Here is a 20,090-nt window from a genome sequence, read left to right on the forward strand (position 1 = left end):
CTAGCCTAACAGTTTGATTAGATAATTTTTGTGCCTGCTTTTGTACTTATTGGTACTGATGTAGACAGCCTAGAATTAGGTCCTATGAACTGGATTTTTCAGAAAAGATCAGTGCCCTTTTAGACACCAAAGTAGAGCTTTTTAAAAAAATAACTGCCATGTTGCTGTCTTCCAGCAGAGGGAGTGCTTAACAGTGAAATGAATTAAGTCATAACAAAGATTTTTGCTGTAGTGTTTCAGTCTTCTAGTAGATACAACATGATTGTTACTTTCTGATTTTATTTGCAGATAGCATGGTAGGTAAATGTTAACTTTTAGCCTTTAAATTATGTTGAAAATAAGAGTCCTCCCCACTTTTTTTTTCTTAGCTACTTAAAAAGACACCACCTTAGTTTCATAGTTTCATAGTTGGTAGGGTTGGAAGGGACCTGAGCAGATCATCAAGTCCAACCCCCTGCCATGGCAGGAAAGAATTCTGGGGTCAAACAATGCTGGTAAGGTGTCTATCTAGCCTCCTTTTGAAGACCCCCAGGGTAGGAGCAAGCACCACTTCCCTTGGAAGTTGGTTCCAGATCCTAGCCACCCTAACTGTGCAGTAGTGCCTCCTGATATTTAGCCTGAACCTACTCTCCATCAACTTATGGCCGTTATTCCTTGTTACTCCCGGTAGTGCTTGGGGGAACAGGGACTCTCCCATTGCCTGCTGGTCTCCCTTGGCCAGTTTATAGATGGCCACCAGATCCTGTCTCAGCCTTCTCTTGTGGAGGCTTCAGGTCTTGTAGCCTCTCCTCATAGGGCCTACCCTGCTGCCCCCTCATCATGCAAGTGGCCTTCCTCTGGACTCTCTCTATGTTGTCCACATCCCTCCTGAAGTGCTGCACCCAGAACTGGATGCAGTACTCCAAATGCGGCCTGATCAGTGCTGCATAGAAGGGGAGGATCACCTCCTTGGACCTGCTTGAGATGCATGTGTGGATGCATGACAAGGTGCAGTTAGCCTTCCTGACTGTGTCCCAACATTGGCAGCCCATGTTCATCTTGGAGTCTATAATGACTCCAAGATCCTTTTCTGCCTCTCTGCTGACAAGAAGGGAGCTCCCCAGGCTGTAGGTATGCTGCTCGTTCTTCCTCCCTAGTGCAGTACCCTGCACTTGTCAGTTTTGAATCCCATCTTATTCTCATCTGCCCACCCCTGTAGCCTGTCCAGATCCAATTGCAGCCTGTCCCTGCCTTCTAGCGTGCCCACTTCTCCCCACATCTTAGTGTCATCTGCGAATTTGAACAAAGTGCTTTTCACCCCCTCGTCCAAGTCACTGATCAAGATGTTGAACAGTGTGGGCCCACATCCCTCCAGGTCGAAAATGACCCATCCACCACCACTCTCTGGGTGCGGCCCTCCAGATAATTGGCGACCCATCTGATTGTGTAGGCATTGACACCACAATCTCCTAATTTTTTAACAAGAATGGGGTGAGAGACAGTGTTGAAGGCCTTCCTAAAGTCCAGAAAGACTATGTCTACCGCGACACCTGCATCCAAGGATTTTGTGATCTGGTCATAGAAGGCCACCAGGTTGGTCTGACAGGACCTGCCTCTAATGAACCCATGTTGGTTGCCCCTAAGCATACACTCCCCTGCTGGCCCCTCGCAGATGTGCACCTGGATAATTTTCTCAAAGATCTTCCCCAGGACCAAGGTAAGACTAACAGGCCTATAATCTCCTGGGTCCTCCTTCCTCCTTTTTTTGAAAATGGGGACCACATTGGCCCTTTTCCAGTCATCTGGCACCTCACCAGAGCACCATGAGTGCTCATAAAGCTGTGCCAGGGGTCCCGCAATGCCCTCTGCTAATTTTCTCAGCACTCTGGGGTGGAGATTGTCAAGACCTGCTGATTTGAACACGTCCAGTCCTACCAGAAGTTCCCTGACTAGGTTCTCTCTGATCCTGGGCCTGGCTGCGCCTCCCCTGGGACCATCTGGGATCCCAGTCAGGGGAATGATCTGCTCAGAAAAAAGGTTAGCTTTGTCATCTGGTGAGACCACCAGATTTCCAGGCATGTCCAGCAGAGGCCCTATGTTATCTGGAACCTTCTTTTTACCCACCATGTATTTAAAAAAGGATTTCTTGTTATCCTTGATCTGGGTTGCTAGTCCCAGTTTCATCTCCGCCTTGGCCTTCCTAACAGCCTCCCTACAATCCTGAGCAATGGAGGAATAGTCCTCCCTGGTGATTGCCCCTCCCTTCCATTGGGTGTACACCTCCTTCTTAGCTTTGAGACGTTCCTGGATGCATTTGCTGAGCCATGGGGGCTTTTGAGCTCTCTTTCTCCCTTTGATCCGTGCTGGGATTGCTACCCTTTGGGCTTGGAGCATCGTCTCCTTCAGGAATGGCCACTCTTCTTGGACTCCCAACTCCCCACCCCTCCGGGACCTCAGTGCCTCCCCAACTAGTCTCCTTAGCTCAATGAAATCTGCCCTTCTGAAGTCCAGGGCTGCTGTCTTGCTGCAGGCCTTTGCCACCCTGCACTGGATGGTGAATTCCAGTAGGCGATGATCACTACCACCCAGGTGATTGAGCACCCGCAGTCCCCTCACCAGGTCATCGCTTCTGGCCAGGACCAGATCTAACAAAGCATTTCCCCTAGTGGGACTGTGTTCCTCCTGGGTTAGATGGAGGTCCTGTAACATGGCTAGGAACTTACATGAGTGGTCAGACCTGGCTGACTGCTCTTCCCAGCAAATGTCTGGATAGTTTAGGTCACCCATGACGACCACATCCTTTAACTTAACTGCCTCCATGAGCTGACCTGAGAATTCCCGGTCTAGCTCTTCTCCCTGGTTGGGTGGTCAGTAGTAGACCCCCACCGTTAAGTCCCTTTCCCCCTGACCCCTTTGTATTCTGACCCAGAGCACTTCAGTCCCCTCCTCTGACCCAGTGCTGCTCATTGAGGATGTGAATTGTTCTATGACCTAGAACGCCACACCCCCGCCTTTCCTCCCGGTTCTATCCCTCCTGTGCAGCCTATAGCCCTTGATGTTCACCGCCCAGTCATGCATTGGATACCACCACGTTTCAGTGAGCCCCACTATATTTGGGTTTGTGTTAGCTAGTAGGAGGGCAAATTCCTCCTGCTTGTTCCCCATACTACGAGCATTAGTGTATAGGCATTTAAGGCCTTCTGAAGGTGTATGTACCGCCCCCCTAATCCCAGGACTATCTAGGTCTCTTACCTGGGTATTTCTTGTGCTCGTCATCAGTCTTGGCTGAGCTGTTCTTGTGGGCGACACTTGGTTTGGTGTTCCAAGGCTCCCTCCGACCTCATCCTCCCCTTCCCCCAATGAGCCTAGTTTAAAACCCACCAGAGGAGATCAGGCAACCTGAAGGAGAACATATGCTTACCTTTTGGGGAGAGGTGAAGCCCATCCCACCTGAGCATGTCTCTTGTCTTGAAGTATGGTTCCTTATTTAGCACACTTGTGAGCTTTTCTTGTTTTGCTTTTAAAATTGACTATGGATATAAATAAAATTTGGGACTAAAAGAGAAAACCTTTGGTTTTGATTTGGGCAGGTTGAGTTTTGTTGTTTTTATTTTTTGTTTTTTTTTCCCCCCCATTTTGTAGACTTTTTGCATATGGCAGGAGTAAGTATATAATCAATTTCACTTCCAGCCCTCCTTTATAGCTGTCGTGTAGTCAGTTTTCTCAGTTTTTTTGCTTAGGGACAGGTGGGCAAACATTTGGCTGTTAAAGCACAAAATGGCCTGGAGATTCAGGGGCATATATGGTATCAAAATAAGTTAAAAGTAGTGGTAGTTTCTCCATAATATATGTGTGTGTGTGTGTGTGTGTGTGTGTGTGTGTGTAATACACTCATTTTCTACAAGCTATTCGTAGACTTTGTAAAAAAAATTAGTTTTCTTGAAAAAAATTTAAAAGTTGTATGATGATAGCCTGAAATTGAATTTCATCAATAACTGAACTGAAAAGAGTTCTGTGAGTGCTTTGCATACACATGTATAGATAGATGCCTTGAACTCAAGTATGATAAAAAACATTCAGGAGCAGACTCTGAGATTACAAAAACTAGTGATGATAAGGTTTTCCAATTAACTGTTGGTCTTTTGACAACTGTATTTGTATGGAAAGTGAAGGAATCATGGAACATAGGATGAAATGATTTGGTATTTGATATAAGATTTATAAACGGATACAAACCATAACTCATGACCTAAACTGCCTCACTCTTGATCTAGTTCTTTTTCTTTAATCCTTTCTTGCTTTCTTCGCTAAGAAAATTGCATTATCCGCAATTCTTGCCTTTTAGTAAAAAAACAAAAACCAGAACTAAATAGTAATATAGGAAGAAATATTGAAATGTAAGGGCAAAAGAAACCTACCATCTACTCAAATCCCCTCCACTGAGGCAGGTTCAAGTACATCTAGCTCACCCCTGAGAGGTTTTCCTCTAACAAGTTTTTATAAGGTTCCTGAGAAGGAAATTTTATCATTCCTAGATAGCCTGTTTCTGGACCCTTATGTTTAGAAAAATGTTTTCTTAATATCTCAGTTAATTCTTTGTTGCAAATTAAACTAGTTTCTTTTTGTCCCTCCCCCAGTGGACATAGTGAATAATTGTGTATTAGAAGTGACCAACTTTTTCTGTGCTGGAAGACTTATGTCCTCTTCTTTCTCTTTTCTAGACTAAACAAACCCCATTCCTTCAATCTTCCCATATAAATAAGGTTTTCTAAATAATTTATCATTCTTGTTACATTCCTCTGGACTCTATCACATTTGTCTTTCTGGGGTGCACAGTATTCTAGTTGAGACCTCACCAGTGCTTCCTATGTTTTACATAAAAGACTCATACGTTCATTCCAAATTAAATTTTGCTTTTTGTTTTTGGGGGCGGTTTGAACAGCGTCACATCACTGAATCACATTTAGTTTGTAATCTGTTACAATCCCCAGACTGTTTCCTGCAGTTCTGATCTTTGGTTGGCCATTCTCCATTTTATATTTGTATACTTGATTTCCTCTTCCTAAGTACAACACTTTGCATTTCCCTTTATTGAATATCATCTTGTTGACTGTGGACACCTCTGGTTTATTGGGCTCATTTTGAATACTGTTGTCCAGATTGCTTGCAACCTGTCCCAGCTTGGTGTCATTTACAGATTTCATAGCTAGTGGTCTACTGAACTTGAGGAGCAGCTGGCCGATTTCACAGGCAGATCCCAGGGCTAACTGCCATTTTCATGGGCTGAGTGCAGCCCCCCCAATGCCTCTGATTGGCCAAGGGGACCTGGCAGTCCCACCCATCCCTGCAAATTGCCTAAAACTGCAGCTTAATTACCATGATTAAGCCTAGGGAAGCCATTAAACCACGTGTTATTAAACTTAATCAAGGTAATTAAGCCATGGTTTCAGGCCATCCCCAAGTGGGGAGGCTGCAGGCGTCTGAACCGGGGTCCTGGGCCAGCTGTGGCAAGTAGCCGGGAGGCTGCAAACAGCTGCATCGGAATCTGCGAAGCCCCGGCCTGGCTCGTTCCACAGCCTCCCTACCTCCTGAGTGCTTAGGATGTTCAACAAGGGACTTGTCTATACCACACCAGCAGTGGGTTTTAGGGAGAATGGGGCTGAGCATGTACCAATCCCTAAGTCCATTGCCAGCCATGTTCCCCAACTGGAAGCTTGCACTTGAGGCTGCCCCATACTCATCTCCAACACTTACCCGTGAGCTCTTGGTCTTCAGTAGGTCTAAGAGACAGTGGGGATGAGTCTAGAGCATCCTTTCAGGTGAGCTTCTGACTCTGGAGTGTGTTAACAGATTCACATGGGTGGAATGTACTAAACCCCATCTCCTATGAGGCCTGCAACTGATACAGTATGAAAGTTCCAGTGTTTCCTTACTGTCTATCATCTTATCACTTTTTCATCTGCATTGTACAGCACTCAAAGTTTTCAAATTATCAGGAAAAGTATTTATCTGTAGTTTCCCACCATGGTTCTTCTGATTCATGTACAGGTCAATCCTGGACTTCATTCTGGCTGCTTTGGACTGTTAAAACTGCACTGAGAGGCTGGTAAATGGATCCAAAGGAGTACACATCAATTGATGGTGCAAAAGTAACTTAGCTGGTTCTATCTTGTGTGTCCCATATTGGTGGCAGACAGTATTGTATAAAAATATAGTGTCATCCGTATTTTTATAGAACAGTTTATATAATTGATTCTCAGCATTTACATTACATAGTGAAGATAAAGACAATTTTTTACTGGACAAAAGCAAAAACAAAAAACCTGGACAGATCCTGATATAAGGAGAAGAAAGAAAGTGTTCAAGGGCTAGGGCAGAATGTGTTTAGCCACACTAGGTAATCATCCACCACAGCCTGTAAGCAGCCCAATTTAGAGCAGCCTTGCAGGTGCTCCGATTTTCCATAATGGAATTTAGGTGCCTAAATTACAACTTTGGGATCTGGACCTAAGCTTTTGTGGCCTGGGTTGGCCGTATTTTCACATAAACATAATGGGATCTTGTGGGTCTCTGGAATATAATATAAATGTTTAGTAACTACAGTGGTATCCAGCTACAAAGTATTTCAGCACCTAACTTTGCTGTAGCTTCACTAAGATCAAAATGAACCTGTAAAGGAAAGTCAGGTTGTGCTTTGCTCCTGAGTTGGTAAGAGAACAAACTTGTTCTAGCTCTTTGATTGACTTTAATTTGAGGGCATCTAAGGGGTAAGAAATAGATTTCAGTGGCCCTTGCATGACTGCAGGACCAAATGCTTCAGCAAAAGTCAGTGGCACCTGTACTCCAACCTTACTTAAGGCCAGATATTTCAAAATATGGAGGAGCTGCAGCATTGGGGGCATCTCTTGCATAGACACTATTTAAGAGACTACTAATAAAAGAGTGATGGAAATTTTATAGTATATCAATCAGAAAGGAAGATTCAGTTGCTCCCATATATACTTGGGCTAATCTGGACTGTTATACCTGGTCATGGTAGACTATACTGGTAAACTGTACTGGCTTTCATGATAGATTGTACAATACTGACTGTACAGATGTAATTTGAGGTGTTCACTTTGAAAAGTCTTATGTCCTATATACTACAAGGCTAAACCGTTCATTTTGTAACTTAAAACACACAAAAGGATGGGGAATATTAGCAACTCAGAGCGGGAACAAGCTTGTTTTTTGCAAACAAATATAGTTACAAAGTTTTTCATAGCACAAGGGTTTTTTCAGTTTCCTGTTTGGACTATGTCATGATATGTTAAAGCTACTGCTAAATGACATTATAGGCTCAGTGCTAGTCTCATAGCCTGCAGTCACTGAGAAAAGGATTAGGACTTTGAATTAACATATGACATTTAAAAAGCCAGGATGGATTTCAGTACAACAGTGTCAGTGAATTTAAGAATTATTTTCATGTCATCCATATTTTTATAGAACTCTTTGTATAATCGATTCTCAGCATTTACATATTGAAGATAAAGACACTGGACAAAAGCAAAACAAAAAATCCCTGCTTCTGCTATCTTATTATATCAATAGAAAATGAACCACAGAATTTTTATCATCACTGATACATTATACACAAAGAAGTGTCCTGTTTCTCGTATCTATGATTCCATTAAATAAAACTAAACTAACAACAGAAATTAATGAACCATGAGAAAAGATTGCTGATGGAAACATTCAGGTTTCAATCCTAAGTGTTTTTTCATGTTTTATCTTTTAGCTTGAGTGCAATACTATCAGAACACAGGAAAATTCACACCAGAAAGTGCTTGGTGGTAGTCATCTGATTACTACTACTTTCTTTTGAGCAAGGGCATATGTTTGCTTTCTGCCTGGCTAAATCCCATAGATAAATCATATTGAAACTAGTACTATATCATCCATCTGTTGCGCTTAATTTCAGTTTTTGAAACTCCCAACTAACTTACCAGGTTGATCAAATATTTAACTTGCTCTCCTCTGTATCTTTTTCTTTGTTTTGATAAACATCAGAGTATTTGCACTGGATATCAAGTCTTTTAAATATTTTATGTTATTTCTTTTTCATCCAGTTACCTATTTCCTTGAAGGCTTATAAAAACTGCTGCTTTGGATTTACATACAGAAGCTCATTATCCTTGCTTTGCATCTTTTTTTCCTAAACCCACCTTTTAAAACAATTATCTTTTAAAAATATCAAACTGTTACCACTTTATTGCATTAGTATCCAATTAGTAATTCACTGATGAAATACACCATATGAAATTCTTGTCTTTTAAAATATATTACAGCCAACATGTTTTAAAATTCTAGCAAGTTGTATTTTGCACGTGTTCAGTAGCCAAGATGAGCCCTAGACTTGCTTCAAAATCCTATTACTTTTGAAGCAAAACCAGCTTTTATTTGAGTCAAGATATATCCTGAGTGATTAATGTTTGTATAACACATTGAATGTATCAAACATGATGGTCTGATCCAGTGCTCAATGAAGTCACTGGCACAGGGGATGTTGGATCAGGATATACATAAATGCCTCATATTATAATTAACACTGGTTTTATTAATCTGGTATGAGTTTTATTAGATATTTATTACCTGAAGATACAGATTGCCTCCAGCAGTAATGTCTATGGATAATATCCCCTCTATCCACACTACGTTTGGTGGTAGTCTCAAAAGTATAGATGTACCACAAGCTTCACTTAAGACAGAGTCCTTTCTGTGGCAATGCACAGCACATTTCCTTTAAAATCCATCCAGGCTTATACCAGTTCACTGCATGTGGAACTTCCACTACTCAAATTATTTTGAACAGTTTGACGGTAAATCTCATGCAAAGATTAATACAGTATCTGACTATATATTTATTACTTGTTTCCTGCTTATATTATATTCTAAACAATTCTGCCTGGTCTGCTTTTCAACACAGTTTCTTGTCTGAATATATGCATTTTCTTCAAAATTCAACTTTTTACTCTGTCCAAATATCTGTAGAACATTTCCTGCTAGCTAAAGGAAAATTAGTTTTTTGAATCAGGAAAAATTATAGGGAAAAGTCTTTATTTCACTCTGAAAACATATAATATAGTTAAATTTACATTGGTTTACATGACCTCACTTGTAATTTATATCATTTTCATGTAATTATCTCTATTTGATCTTTATTTTTAGATGAAGATGATGCAGATAGTAGAGCTTCACCGGAACCAGAGCTGGTCCTCCGAGATTACCAGATGGAGGTTGCAAAACCAGCACTGAACGGAGAGAATGTTATAATATGTCTCCCTACAGGCAGTGGTAAAACTAGAGTGGCTGTTTACATTACCAAAGATCACCTGGATAAGAAGAGAAGAAAATCAGAGTGTGGAAAAGTTATAGTACTTGTCAATAAGGTATCTTGTGCCATAAAAGCAGTATTAGCCATTTATATTGTTATATTGGACATCTGAAATTATTGCAAATTGGTATAACAATAATATAGACTGTAGATATGAAAAACCTGTGTAGATACAGATATAAATTCAAAGAACCTCACTTTGCACCAGTACTACTGAAAGCCTAATCTACCTGGCTCATTTCCTATAGAAAAAAGTTATCAATTGCTTGTTTTATGAATAGTAATTTGGATAATTAAAACTGAAAATATTATTTGGAAAAGTCTAAATTTACTTTTCATCATTAGGCTACTTGTCCATATGGGTGTGTTAATGAGAGCCACCTAATGAGTCCCACTTTTCTTTGTAAGAAATCTTTAGATTCATAGATGCTAGGGTTGGAAGGGATATCAACAGACCATTGAGTCTGGCAGGAAAGACAGAAAAGAGTGCTGGAGTCAGATGCCTATCCAACCTTCTCTTAAAGACCTCCAAGGTAGAGGAGAGCACCACCTCCCTTGGAAGCCCATTCCAAATTTTGGTTACCCTTACCATGAAGTTTTTCCTGATATCTAGCCTAAATCCGCTCTGTCAGTTTGTGACCATTGTTCCACCCAAGAGGCTCCCTAGTGAACAGAGCATCTCCGATCCCTTACTGCGCCCCACTAATTAATTTGTAGGCAGCCACAAGATCACCTCTCAGCCTTCTCTTGCAGAGACTGAAGAGGTCCAGGTCCCTCAGTCTCTCCTCATAGGACTTGTCCTCCTCTGGACCCTCTCGAGTCTATCAACATCCTTCTTAGTTGTTAGGGTGTTAGGGTCAGAAGGGATTGGAGCAGATCATCAAGTCCAACCCCCTGCCATGGGCAGGAATGAATGCTGGGATCATATGACCCCAGCTAGGTGATTATCTAGCCTCCTTTTGAAGACCCCCAAGGTAGGAGTGAGCAACACTTCCCTTCAAAGTTGGTTCCAGATCCTAGCCGCCCTGGCTGTGAAGTAGTGCCGCCTGAACCTACTCTCAATCAACTTGTGGCCATTATTCCTAGTTACTCCGGGTAGTGCTCAGGGGAACAGGGCCTCTCCCACTCCCCGCTGGTCTCCCCCTGGTAAGTTTATAGATGGCCACTAGATCCCCTCTCAGCCTTCTCTTGTGGAGGCTGAACAGGTTCAGGTCCCATAGCCTCTCCTTGTAGGGCCTGCCCTGCTACTCCCTGACCATGCGAGTGGCCCTCCTCTGGACCCTCTCAATGCTAGCCACATCCCTTCTAAAGTGTGGCGCCCAGAACTGGACACAGTGCTCCAACTGCAGCCTGACCAATGTCACATAGAGGGGGTGGATCACCTCCTTAGATCTGCTTTAGTCATGTTTTTCTGGTTAGTTCCTTTAAAACAGCTCAGTACTGCAAGGAAATGTATAAATTAAGTTTTTTCAATTGAAATATTAAAGTATAGTAAAAATTCTTTCGCCATTAGAATTTTTAAATAGACACAAAAGAACAATAGAAGGCCCCATCTTAAAAATATCTACCAGTGTGAAACAAAATTATATAAATCCAGAATGTATTCTTCTTCTTGAAAAAACTGCAAAAGAGCCAAAATGAGGAGGGAAATTCTGTAGCCTTGGAAGGAAGTTGTTTTATCATACGTTGTCTCATTCAGAACTGTGTGCACAATAGAATGCCTTCTGTGCATGCTCTTCAGTTAAAACTCTTCTTTACAAACTTCTGTTCAGGTACCATTAGTGGAACAGCACTTCCGAAAGGAGTTCTATCCATTCCTGAAGCATTGCTATCAAGTTACTAGATTAAGTGGTGATTCTCAGATGAAGATTTCATTCCCTGAAGTTGTCAGGAAAAATGATGTCATTATAAGTACTGCTCAGATCCTTCAGAATTCAATGTCGAATGCAGCTACAGAAGATGAAGAAGGTATCCATTTATCAGGTGAGTTTTTCTGTCTCAAGTTCTCACTTAGGGTGGTTAGTCTGGAAAATAACAGGGTAAAAATGCTAGGGCAGAATTCAGTGCTTATTCTTGCATGATTAATTTTTTTCTAACCCTTAATTCTGCAAAATGAAGCCCAAAATAGGTCCTTTAGTCTTAGGCGTGATCACCAGAAACTTATTTATTTATTTATTGGTAGCTTCTCTGCAGTTCTTTCCCTTCAGTGGGTTTGTGAAAATGAATAGATTGGATGATGCATAGAAGGTATAGAACCCAGCTCACACAAATCTCAGCTGTTTTGTTCTGAGAGGGATGCTGGGCAAAATAGTGACTAAAATAGCTTCTACTCTGAAGTCATCATATATGACTGATTCCACAGGTATAACTAAATACAAACTAAGAGGCAAGTAGTAAGATACCATTTATATGAAGTCACGTTTCAGAACATAAATGCCGTTGAATCCTTGGCTTTTAGCTCACTATAGTAAATACACAGATGTGGGATTCCTCCTCCCACGTCTGTAGTAGGCAGCTCCTAGTTATTTTCCTTTGTACTGATGAAGAAATGTAGGGCTTTGTTACACATTAATCTTAAGTGGCTCAGGGAGCTCTTGACTACTGGATTCTCTACAAATTAAGACATAAACTAGTTTTAAGCATCTCCCCACAGATGAGCTGCTCAAGTTTCAGTCCTCCAGGATCCCAGGATGCAGTATTTGTCATGCCCCCTCCCCCACAACCCATGCGGACAAACTTTCCACCCCCTGAACTCAACTGCCTGGGAGGTGGTACTGGCATCAAGCCAATTCCCCCTTCCACACCCTGGGAAGTGCCCTGGCCAGGGAGGTGGAAGGTTACAGAGCTTTGGCCTGACATAAATGCCAGCTGCTAAGCTGCCATTTCTCTTGTAGTCCATGCACTCTTCAGTGAATCTCTGTAGCTGCAGGTACTCCAGCACCAATCTCTCTCCACACGTGGCCCAGTTCTATTCCTTTAATGAATTGAAAACCTGCCAGGGCTGCCAACAGTAATCTTGCAGTAAATAGTTAGAAACAAAGCAGATTGCTTCATACTGTTTGATATAGATTTAATACAGCAGACAACAGTAACCTTTCAGAGCAGTGGACTGCTTTAATAGTTAGGTTTGAAGGTAGGCTGCTGCCTTTGAATTGGCAAGTACCACTGCCACTGCTTCTCCCACCACTGCAGTGCTGCCACTGCTGCCCCCGTCACAGTGCTCACCTCCCATACATAGGGGCCTACCGAATTCATGGCGGAGGTAGAGTGCATGGCAGCTCCTTCAATATTGCATGTTCCCCTGTGTGCACCTTGCTTCCCTCCCTTCCCCGCCCCGCCCCACTGCTGGTTAGTGGACGGCCCTACTGCTCCCTCCTGATCAGCATGAAAGCTAAAACTGCAGTTTTAAATATGGTGCTGTTTTTGCCTTCCCACCAGTCAGCAGCAAACATCAGGACCATCGAGGGCCCCTCAGCCAACCAAACGGCATCATATTTAAAACTGCAGTTTTTGCCTCCCTGCTGATCAGTAGCAAGCTGCAAGCGGGGCCCCTCCACCAATCAGTGGAGTAGGTGGGGGCATGAGGGAACCTGCAAGTTTAAAGGAGCCACAGTGCACCCCACTTCTGCCATGAATTCGGTAGGTCCCTACCCGTGGAATTGCCCCAGAAGTCTCAGCTTTATGAGCCAGCTCTGATCACTTGGATCTCGCCTGCAGGCTCTAGTGTGCCAACCCTTGCACTAGAGTCCTGTGCAATGAAGATCATATTTTGTCAGTGATATATAGCATTTCCTAGATATGCTGTTGGAGACCCCAAATAAAATGCCTTTTGTTTAGTTTCCAGTTCTCCTACCCAGCTCCTTACCATTACTCATAGCCTCTTAATTTTCACTCTCTTGCCTGCCAATGAAAATAGTACAGGGAACCATTTTATGTCTTATAATTTATGATTTAAAACAAAACTAAGCAAAACTGACAGGGTTCCTTTCCAACTGTAGTACTGTGGACTTCTTGTTGTTGCATTTAAATGAACATCTGACCAGAAAAAAAGAAAAGCAAACAATATCTAAATCACCCTCCATGATTACATGGCCTGTGTTCTCATAGTTTTTCTGTTCTTACCAATAGCCTTTGTTCTCTTCTATAAATTACTTTCTATGCATACAAAATAGCTTCTTTTTATTTTTAAATTAACTGTTGCACTTAAGACTACTCCATCTATTTTATGCTGTGAGCTTTCTGGGCAAGGCTGTCTCTTTTGGAATGTCTAGAATGCTCCTAACAAGTCATGGGTGTTCCTGTGAAGAAATAATAATAAAGTACAATTTATGTTGTGGATCTGTTCATAGAAGATTGTAGGGCTGAATCAAACTGTGGCAGATTCTCTCTAATGGTTAAGCATGTTCCTGGAGCTCAGATCTTTCTCATGTAATTTTTGCAAAAGTTTTGATGCTTTCTGTGTAAGGTAAAAAATACTCTGTGCTTTAAAAATGCTGTTTCAGACAAAGATTTCAATGTGTACTGTGATACATATAAATATAGCAGCATAAGATTTATTTTCTGTTAAAGCCCATATATGTTATAGTTGAGAAAAACTAATAAACGCTTAGTATCCTTGCCCCGTAGCGGATTGACTTATTCATGTACAATGTTTAAAGAAGTAACTGTTTAATACTGGTTATGTTTTTCAGCTTTTTCTCTTATCATTATTGATGAATGTCATCACACCCAGAAGGAAGGTGTCTACAACAATATAATGCGATGTTATTTAAAAGAAAAGATGAAAAATGAGAAACTAAAAAAAGAAAATAAACAAGTGATTCAACAGCCTCAGATCCTGGGACTGACTGCTTCACCCGGTGTGGGAGGTGCAAAAAACCAAGCAAAAGCCATAGAACATATTCTGAAAGTAAATAGCCCTTAAAGTCACTAATAACAAAGAAAAACTATTGAAGTCAGTATTGGACCTTAAAAGTATCATCCAGTTGTTGGTCTCTACATACCATTTGATTTTATAAGCTCATTAGCAAATTCTCCCACTGAAGTACTTGTATAAGTAGGGGCTAAATCTAGTCTAGGTTTGCAGGATCAGGTACATAGATGAAGTGACTTCAGTTGAAAGGCACACTGAATGCATCAATTCTCAGATTAAGAGTAGGCATAACTAGTTTTCACAAAGGAGCAACACTTTATTTGCAGGTATTTTTAATTCTAGAAACAGAAGATTCTACTAGAAATAGTAGAATATTTCCAAGTACACAGTGTTTATTGCATACATTTTTGGGGGGCTGCTAATGAGTTGCATAGGATAAAGCAGTCATACACTTCCTATTCAACAGGTGTAAATCATTTAAGAGAGGACAGTGATCAACCAAAAGTATTTGTTTCTAATATGTAGAACTGTTAACTGAGGACAAATCAGTAATTTGAATAAGCTCCTGAGTCAGTATCTCTCTTCTGTTCTCAAAGGCATTTCCAGTTATTTTTGCACTTCTATGTCCAGTTTTAATTTCTATAATTCCTTAATTTTATTTTATTTTACTATTCTATCTTATCTAAATGTTCTTTTTTATGCCTCAGATTTTCTCATTTAAATCTTTCCTTTCCCAGGCAGAAATTAGTTTGATTAGTTTTGTCTGAGATGCCTTTCAAAAAGTCATGACATTTTCCATTACTGTACTATAATTACATGCTGCCTTTTCAGGCTGAACTTAAGTTTAAACCAGGTATTTTGAAACAGTATTTAAATTAAGAATGTGCATGTATTGAACTTGTGTGTCATATAACTCACAGAATATTTGAAGATTAAAAAAATCTCCCTCTTATCCAGATATGTGCAAATCTTGATGCTTGTAGAATAATGACTGTTGAAGAACATGCCTCCCAGCTGACCGATCAAGTGAAGGAACCATATAAGAAGTTTGTGATTGCAGATGATAAAAGAAAGGTATATTTTGTAAAGCTTTAGCAGCAAAATGCATTGAACTTTAAAGAGAGACAAAATTTTCTTAGGGTGGTATCTTTTATTGGAATAGTTAGACAAGCTTTCAAATGCAAGACATTCTTTCTCAGGTCTGATCACAAGGAACTAGGCACAGCATAGAGACTTAAGAAGATGTCATTATTGATCTTTAAAGATATAATCCCTTCAGTCAAGGCTTTAAGGTTGATGCTGTTGCCTTGCAGGCTGATAATGATCCACCAGGCAGCTTTGGATATTATAGCTTAATAAACGTCATAAATTCCCCAAAAGGCACCAAGATATTTCTACCCATCTAATGATAAACTGACTCTTTTGTAGAGGAAGAAAATATATTAATGAATATAAGGGAAAATATCTGTTACTGATATGCTGTATTTCTTAACATGGATAGAGTCAAGGAAGGTCAAGTTAAATGGAAATCTTTTAACATCTCTTCAAAAGGTTGTTTCTTGTACTTCTATTTAGCAAGAATTTTGGGTCTTGGTTAAGATTGTGCTGTGATGAAATAAGTTATGACTTTAAACTTGCTAATAGTGTAGGCTATGGGCAAATTGTCATGATGTACTACATTTCATTTCCCTGGTGTTAGTGCTTAGATAGCGAAGTATTTTGAGCAACATCAATTGCTTTTTATAAATCAAAATTTTAAGTTTTTAAGAATTTAGAGTTTATAATGTTCAGCTGAAAAGGTCATTTTATTTTGCTATTTTCATAATATTTATAAGTGTTATGACTGTTCAATAATTTGCTTTTAGGACCCTTTTAAAGAAAAAATTATAGCAATCATGCAAGAGATTCATACCTATTGTCAACTCAGTGCAACTTCTGAGTTTGGAACTCAGCCTTATGAACAGTGGGTAGTTAAAGAAGAGAAAAGAGGTAAATTTAAAAAAATGCTTTAATATAATCTATGAATATCATGGCAGTGGATATTGAGGACGGTTTACTGAAAAGCAGTGGTGTGTGTATATTGTATGTGTGACAATATACACATACAATATTATGTTGTTTTTTTTAGCTGCAAAAGAAGAGAAACGCAAAGAACGTGTTTGTGCAGAACATTTGAAGAAATACAGTGATGCCTTACAAATTAATGACACGATTCGAATGATCGATGCATACAACCACCTCAATAACTTCTATAAAGAGGAGAAAAGCAAGAAAGCAAAAATAAGGGATGATGATGATGATGATGAGCCAGTAGCATCAAAACAGGATGCAACTGATACATTTCTGTTAAATTTGTTTTATGGTAAGCATGAAACCTGTGGTATGCAATACATAACAAGTGCTGACACAAACTCCTGATTTGCCTGGGCACATTGATATAGTGGTCATTTCTAAAGTATCTGTGTTCAACAATATGCTGTGTACAATACATTAAAGAAAGCAGTGGCGCCCAATCTTCCTGGGCTGTGGGCTGGATGAGTGGTGCAAGATTGGTCTGCAAGCTGGATGTATTGTGCAGGATCTGTCCATGGGCCATCCCACTATGTGGCCCCAGCCCTACACATCAGATTGGCCCCATGACTTGATTGGGCCTGCTGCCCTGGCTCTAGCCCCACACACGCTGAATCAGGTCCACTGCCCTTGCCCCTCATGCCACGTCATCTGGCTACAGGGCTTGGAAATTTGAAAGCAAAGGAGCGGTGGCAGCATTCATTCCCACTGCTCCCTCACTGCCAAATTTCCAGACTTTTGGAGAGCTCCACAGGCCAGATGACATGGCTCTGAGCCAGAGGTTGAGAACCACTTCATTAAATGACATATCAGCATTAGACAGTATGTCCAGGTCAAAATACGTAATCCTTTACTGCAGAAATATTTTCATGTTGCGTATTTCACATAATGTTAAAAGTTGATGTTCTCAACAGACGCATATCTGAAATAATGTCTGTAGATAGATCTTTTTATTAATACTGTTGTGTAAAGTAGTAATTGTATTTGCAAAGGCAGGTATTTCAGAAAGCATATTTATATAAGGCCATGCAGCTGCAACTTTGTTGCATACAGTGTTTTACTTCATAAGGAACTGAAGAGTTATTTATTTACTTACGTTTAAACAATGGAGCTTCTTTCATAAAATAGAAGTTCTCTTATAGGAGCATTCTGATAAGAATGGACTCAGTCTTCCCAAAGTCACCAGCCCATAAATATACACCCATGTTAAATGCTAGTGTTTCTTAAATAGGAGATTTTTAGTGTTAGAATATGAGAGTTATTCTCAAGCTTCTTTCTAAATAATATGAGTATGAAAAACTGGTTATACTGGAGATATTAAAATGATGATGGTAGTGTTTGCATTCTTGTATAGAAAGTCTAATTAGTCCTATTGTATCTAAATAGCTTTCTTGCTTATTTTCACCATAAAGTGTAGTTATTTTGGGTGATTTTTTTTTTTATTTGTTGCTAACATTTTTGAACTAACACTAAGTAATTAAAGAGTAAACTGGTGTGCCACAGTTCCTTATGTGGAAAATTAGCCACTATGAGGGGAGAAGTATATGAAAAGTTGCAGATCACTCTGCTTTTATTTACATGATGTTTTGTTGATTAATATCTACTGTATTTAAAGAAAAAAGGAAACAGTTGAAAACAATTGCTGGCAAGCCAGAATATGAGAATGAGAAGCTAACAAAGTTGCGAAACACTTTAATGGAAGAATTCACAAAGACAGATGAAGCAAGAGGAATTATCTTCACAAAAACTCGACAAAGCGCATATGCCCTCTTTCAGTGGATCAAGGACAATGCAAAATTTGAAGAAGTGGGAATTAAAGCTCATTACCTTATTGGTGCTGGACATAACAGTGAATTCAAACCCATGACTCAGGTACAGAACTGTAACAAAATAATTATCAGAGGGCTATTAAAAGTTTGTGCACATCTTAAATCTGTAGGTTATTAAATCATTAGTGCATAGACCTGGGTTCTACTCCTACATCTGCCACTGGTCTCACACATAAGCTGCCTCTTGTGCACATCACTAATTCTCTTAATTGCCACAGTCAGCATGATAATTAATAGTGTCTAAGGACCAACTAAGAATGAAACCTCATTATGCCAGGCACTATACAGGCAAAGAGTTGACAAGCTGGTTCCTCTCTGCAAGGGGGCAGTGAGGGAAGGGAAAAGAATGTACTGCCTGGGTCTGCAGACTCATTTCTCCATGATTCACTTTTCTGACTGAAGAATGGGGGAAGTAATGCCAATCTTTTGTAATGAGCTTTCAAATCATCAGATGAAAAGTACAGATAGACAAAGTATTGTTACTTTTTTAAAATACATCAGTTGAAAATGAGTCTCTTTCTCACTTCTGAGGCAGGTCAGGGGATCAGAATTCTAAGGCTGTGCTTTCACTTCCAAAAGTCTGTTTTTACCATAGGACAACTAACATGAATTAGTTATTGCATTGTAAGAGCAGGGTGATGAAAAGGCATTAGAGTTTTACCACACAACAAATTAGGTGAGGTTACCCAGCATTGCTGGACCCACCAGCTGTGGAGAACTACAAGTGCCTTGTCTCTTCACAGTGCTGCCTTGTGCCGTGTAGACTTTCTGCAAAGTCACCTAAGCTAGCTCTGCGCGTGCTAACTCCTGAGCTGGAAGCAGCATAGCTGAGTTCACATTACAGTAACTGCTATTTAGCTCTGCTGAGGAACATTGCTAATCAACAGGGATCCGGGTTTTCCATTTGCCACGGAAAAATGTGGTAAAACCCGGATTTTCTCATTTTAAGGAGGAAGATGCAGAAAATGGTGTGTTTTCCCTTACAAGCTGGCAGAGTTCCAATCTGCAAGGGGCTGGGGGGAGCAGGAGAAGGGCGATCAGCAGGGGGTGCTATGTGCATGTGCGCATGTACACGTGCATATGGCTGCCAGGCAGCCTGGAGAACAGCTCCCACAGGTAAGTGGGGGGGGAGGGATGCGGATTGAGGCCCCCCTAGCAAAGGAGGGAGTTGGGCAGGGCTGAGGCTGCTGCCCAGCTCAGGTGGGACTTGAGGCCCAGGGCCAGAATGCGCACGTGCAGGGCAGGGAGCAGGACAGAGCTGCGGGCAACTCCTGGAGGCAGCATGGGGTGCATGGGCCCCCCAGATTTGTGCACAGGGTGGCCTGCCCACTGCGGGCTCAGGCTCCATGCCCTGCTGCCCTCCTCCTGGGGCTTCTGCTACCCAGCAAGTGAGACCTGGCACAGCAGGGCAGAGCAGGGCAGGGAAGTTCGGTGCAACCACAATCCCTACACCGCCCTGGCGAGGCACCCCCTACCCGCCTGGCAGCAAAAGGGATAGTGGCATAGAGTTGTGCCCTTCACTGCCGCCAGATGGGCAGGGGCACAGATCTCCTAGTGGTGGCAACAAGCTTCCCTGCCCGACCCCAATCTGCCCTGTTACGCTGAGTCCCACTTGCTGGGTTGCAGAGGCCCCATGGGGAAGGCAGCAGGGCGAGGAGTCCAAGCCCACAGCAGCCAGCCAACATCTGCCCCTCACAGGCTCCACTTTGGCTGTGCCACCCATGCGGAAAGGGGATCTGGGCTCTGTTCAACTGCAGCAGCTGCTGCCTGCAGCAGGCAGCAGCCAGGGCTCTGGCGCTGCTGTGTGGGATGGGGCTGCAGACCTGGGTCCCTGGCCCCATAGCCCTGATAGCTGGGGCCTCCTCCTGCAGGTCTGTGGGGTTGTGGATGGGGAGTGAGGGGCTATGTCATGGGCAGGGCTGCTCAGCACCACAAAGCAGTCGGAGGTAGGGGGGGGGGGCAGCTG

General features: G+C 41.6%; 1 protein-coding gene across 1 annotated transcript in view; it reads left to right on the plus strand.

The window, feature by feature from the left end:
* The window catches only part of IFIH1 (interferon induced with helicase C domain 1), a gene marked incomplete at its 5' end in the record, with an annotated part of 59,404 nt that overhangs the window by 27,384 nt on the left and 11,930 nt on the right, over nucleotides 1-20,090 (plus strand). Inside the window, 7 exons of the mRNA XM_006037451.3 lie at nucleotides 9,187-9,407; nucleotides 11,125-11,335; nucleotides 14,044-14,261; nucleotides 15,183-15,299; nucleotides 16,091-16,214; nucleotides 16,354-16,587; nucleotides 17,911-18,167. Coding sequence (XP_006037513.2) covers nucleotides 9,187-9,407; nucleotides 11,125-11,335; nucleotides 14,044-14,261; nucleotides 15,183-15,299; nucleotides 16,091-16,214; nucleotides 16,354-16,587; nucleotides 17,911-18,167 — 1,382 coding nt within the window. The remainder of the gene's footprint in view (nucleotides 1-9,186; nucleotides 9,408-11,124; nucleotides 11,336-14,043; nucleotides 14,262-15,182; nucleotides 15,300-16,090; nucleotides 16,215-16,353; nucleotides 16,588-17,910; nucleotides 18,168-20,090) is intronic.

This window comes from Alligator sinensis, unplaced genomic scaffold (genome assembly GCF_000455745.1).
Source record: "Alligator sinensis unplaced genomic scaffold, ASM45574v1 scaffold1779_1, whole genome shotgun sequence".
In the NCBI taxonomy this organism is placed as follows: domain Eukaryota; kingdom Metazoa; phylum Chordata; order Crocodylia; family Alligatoridae; genus Alligator; species Alligator sinensis.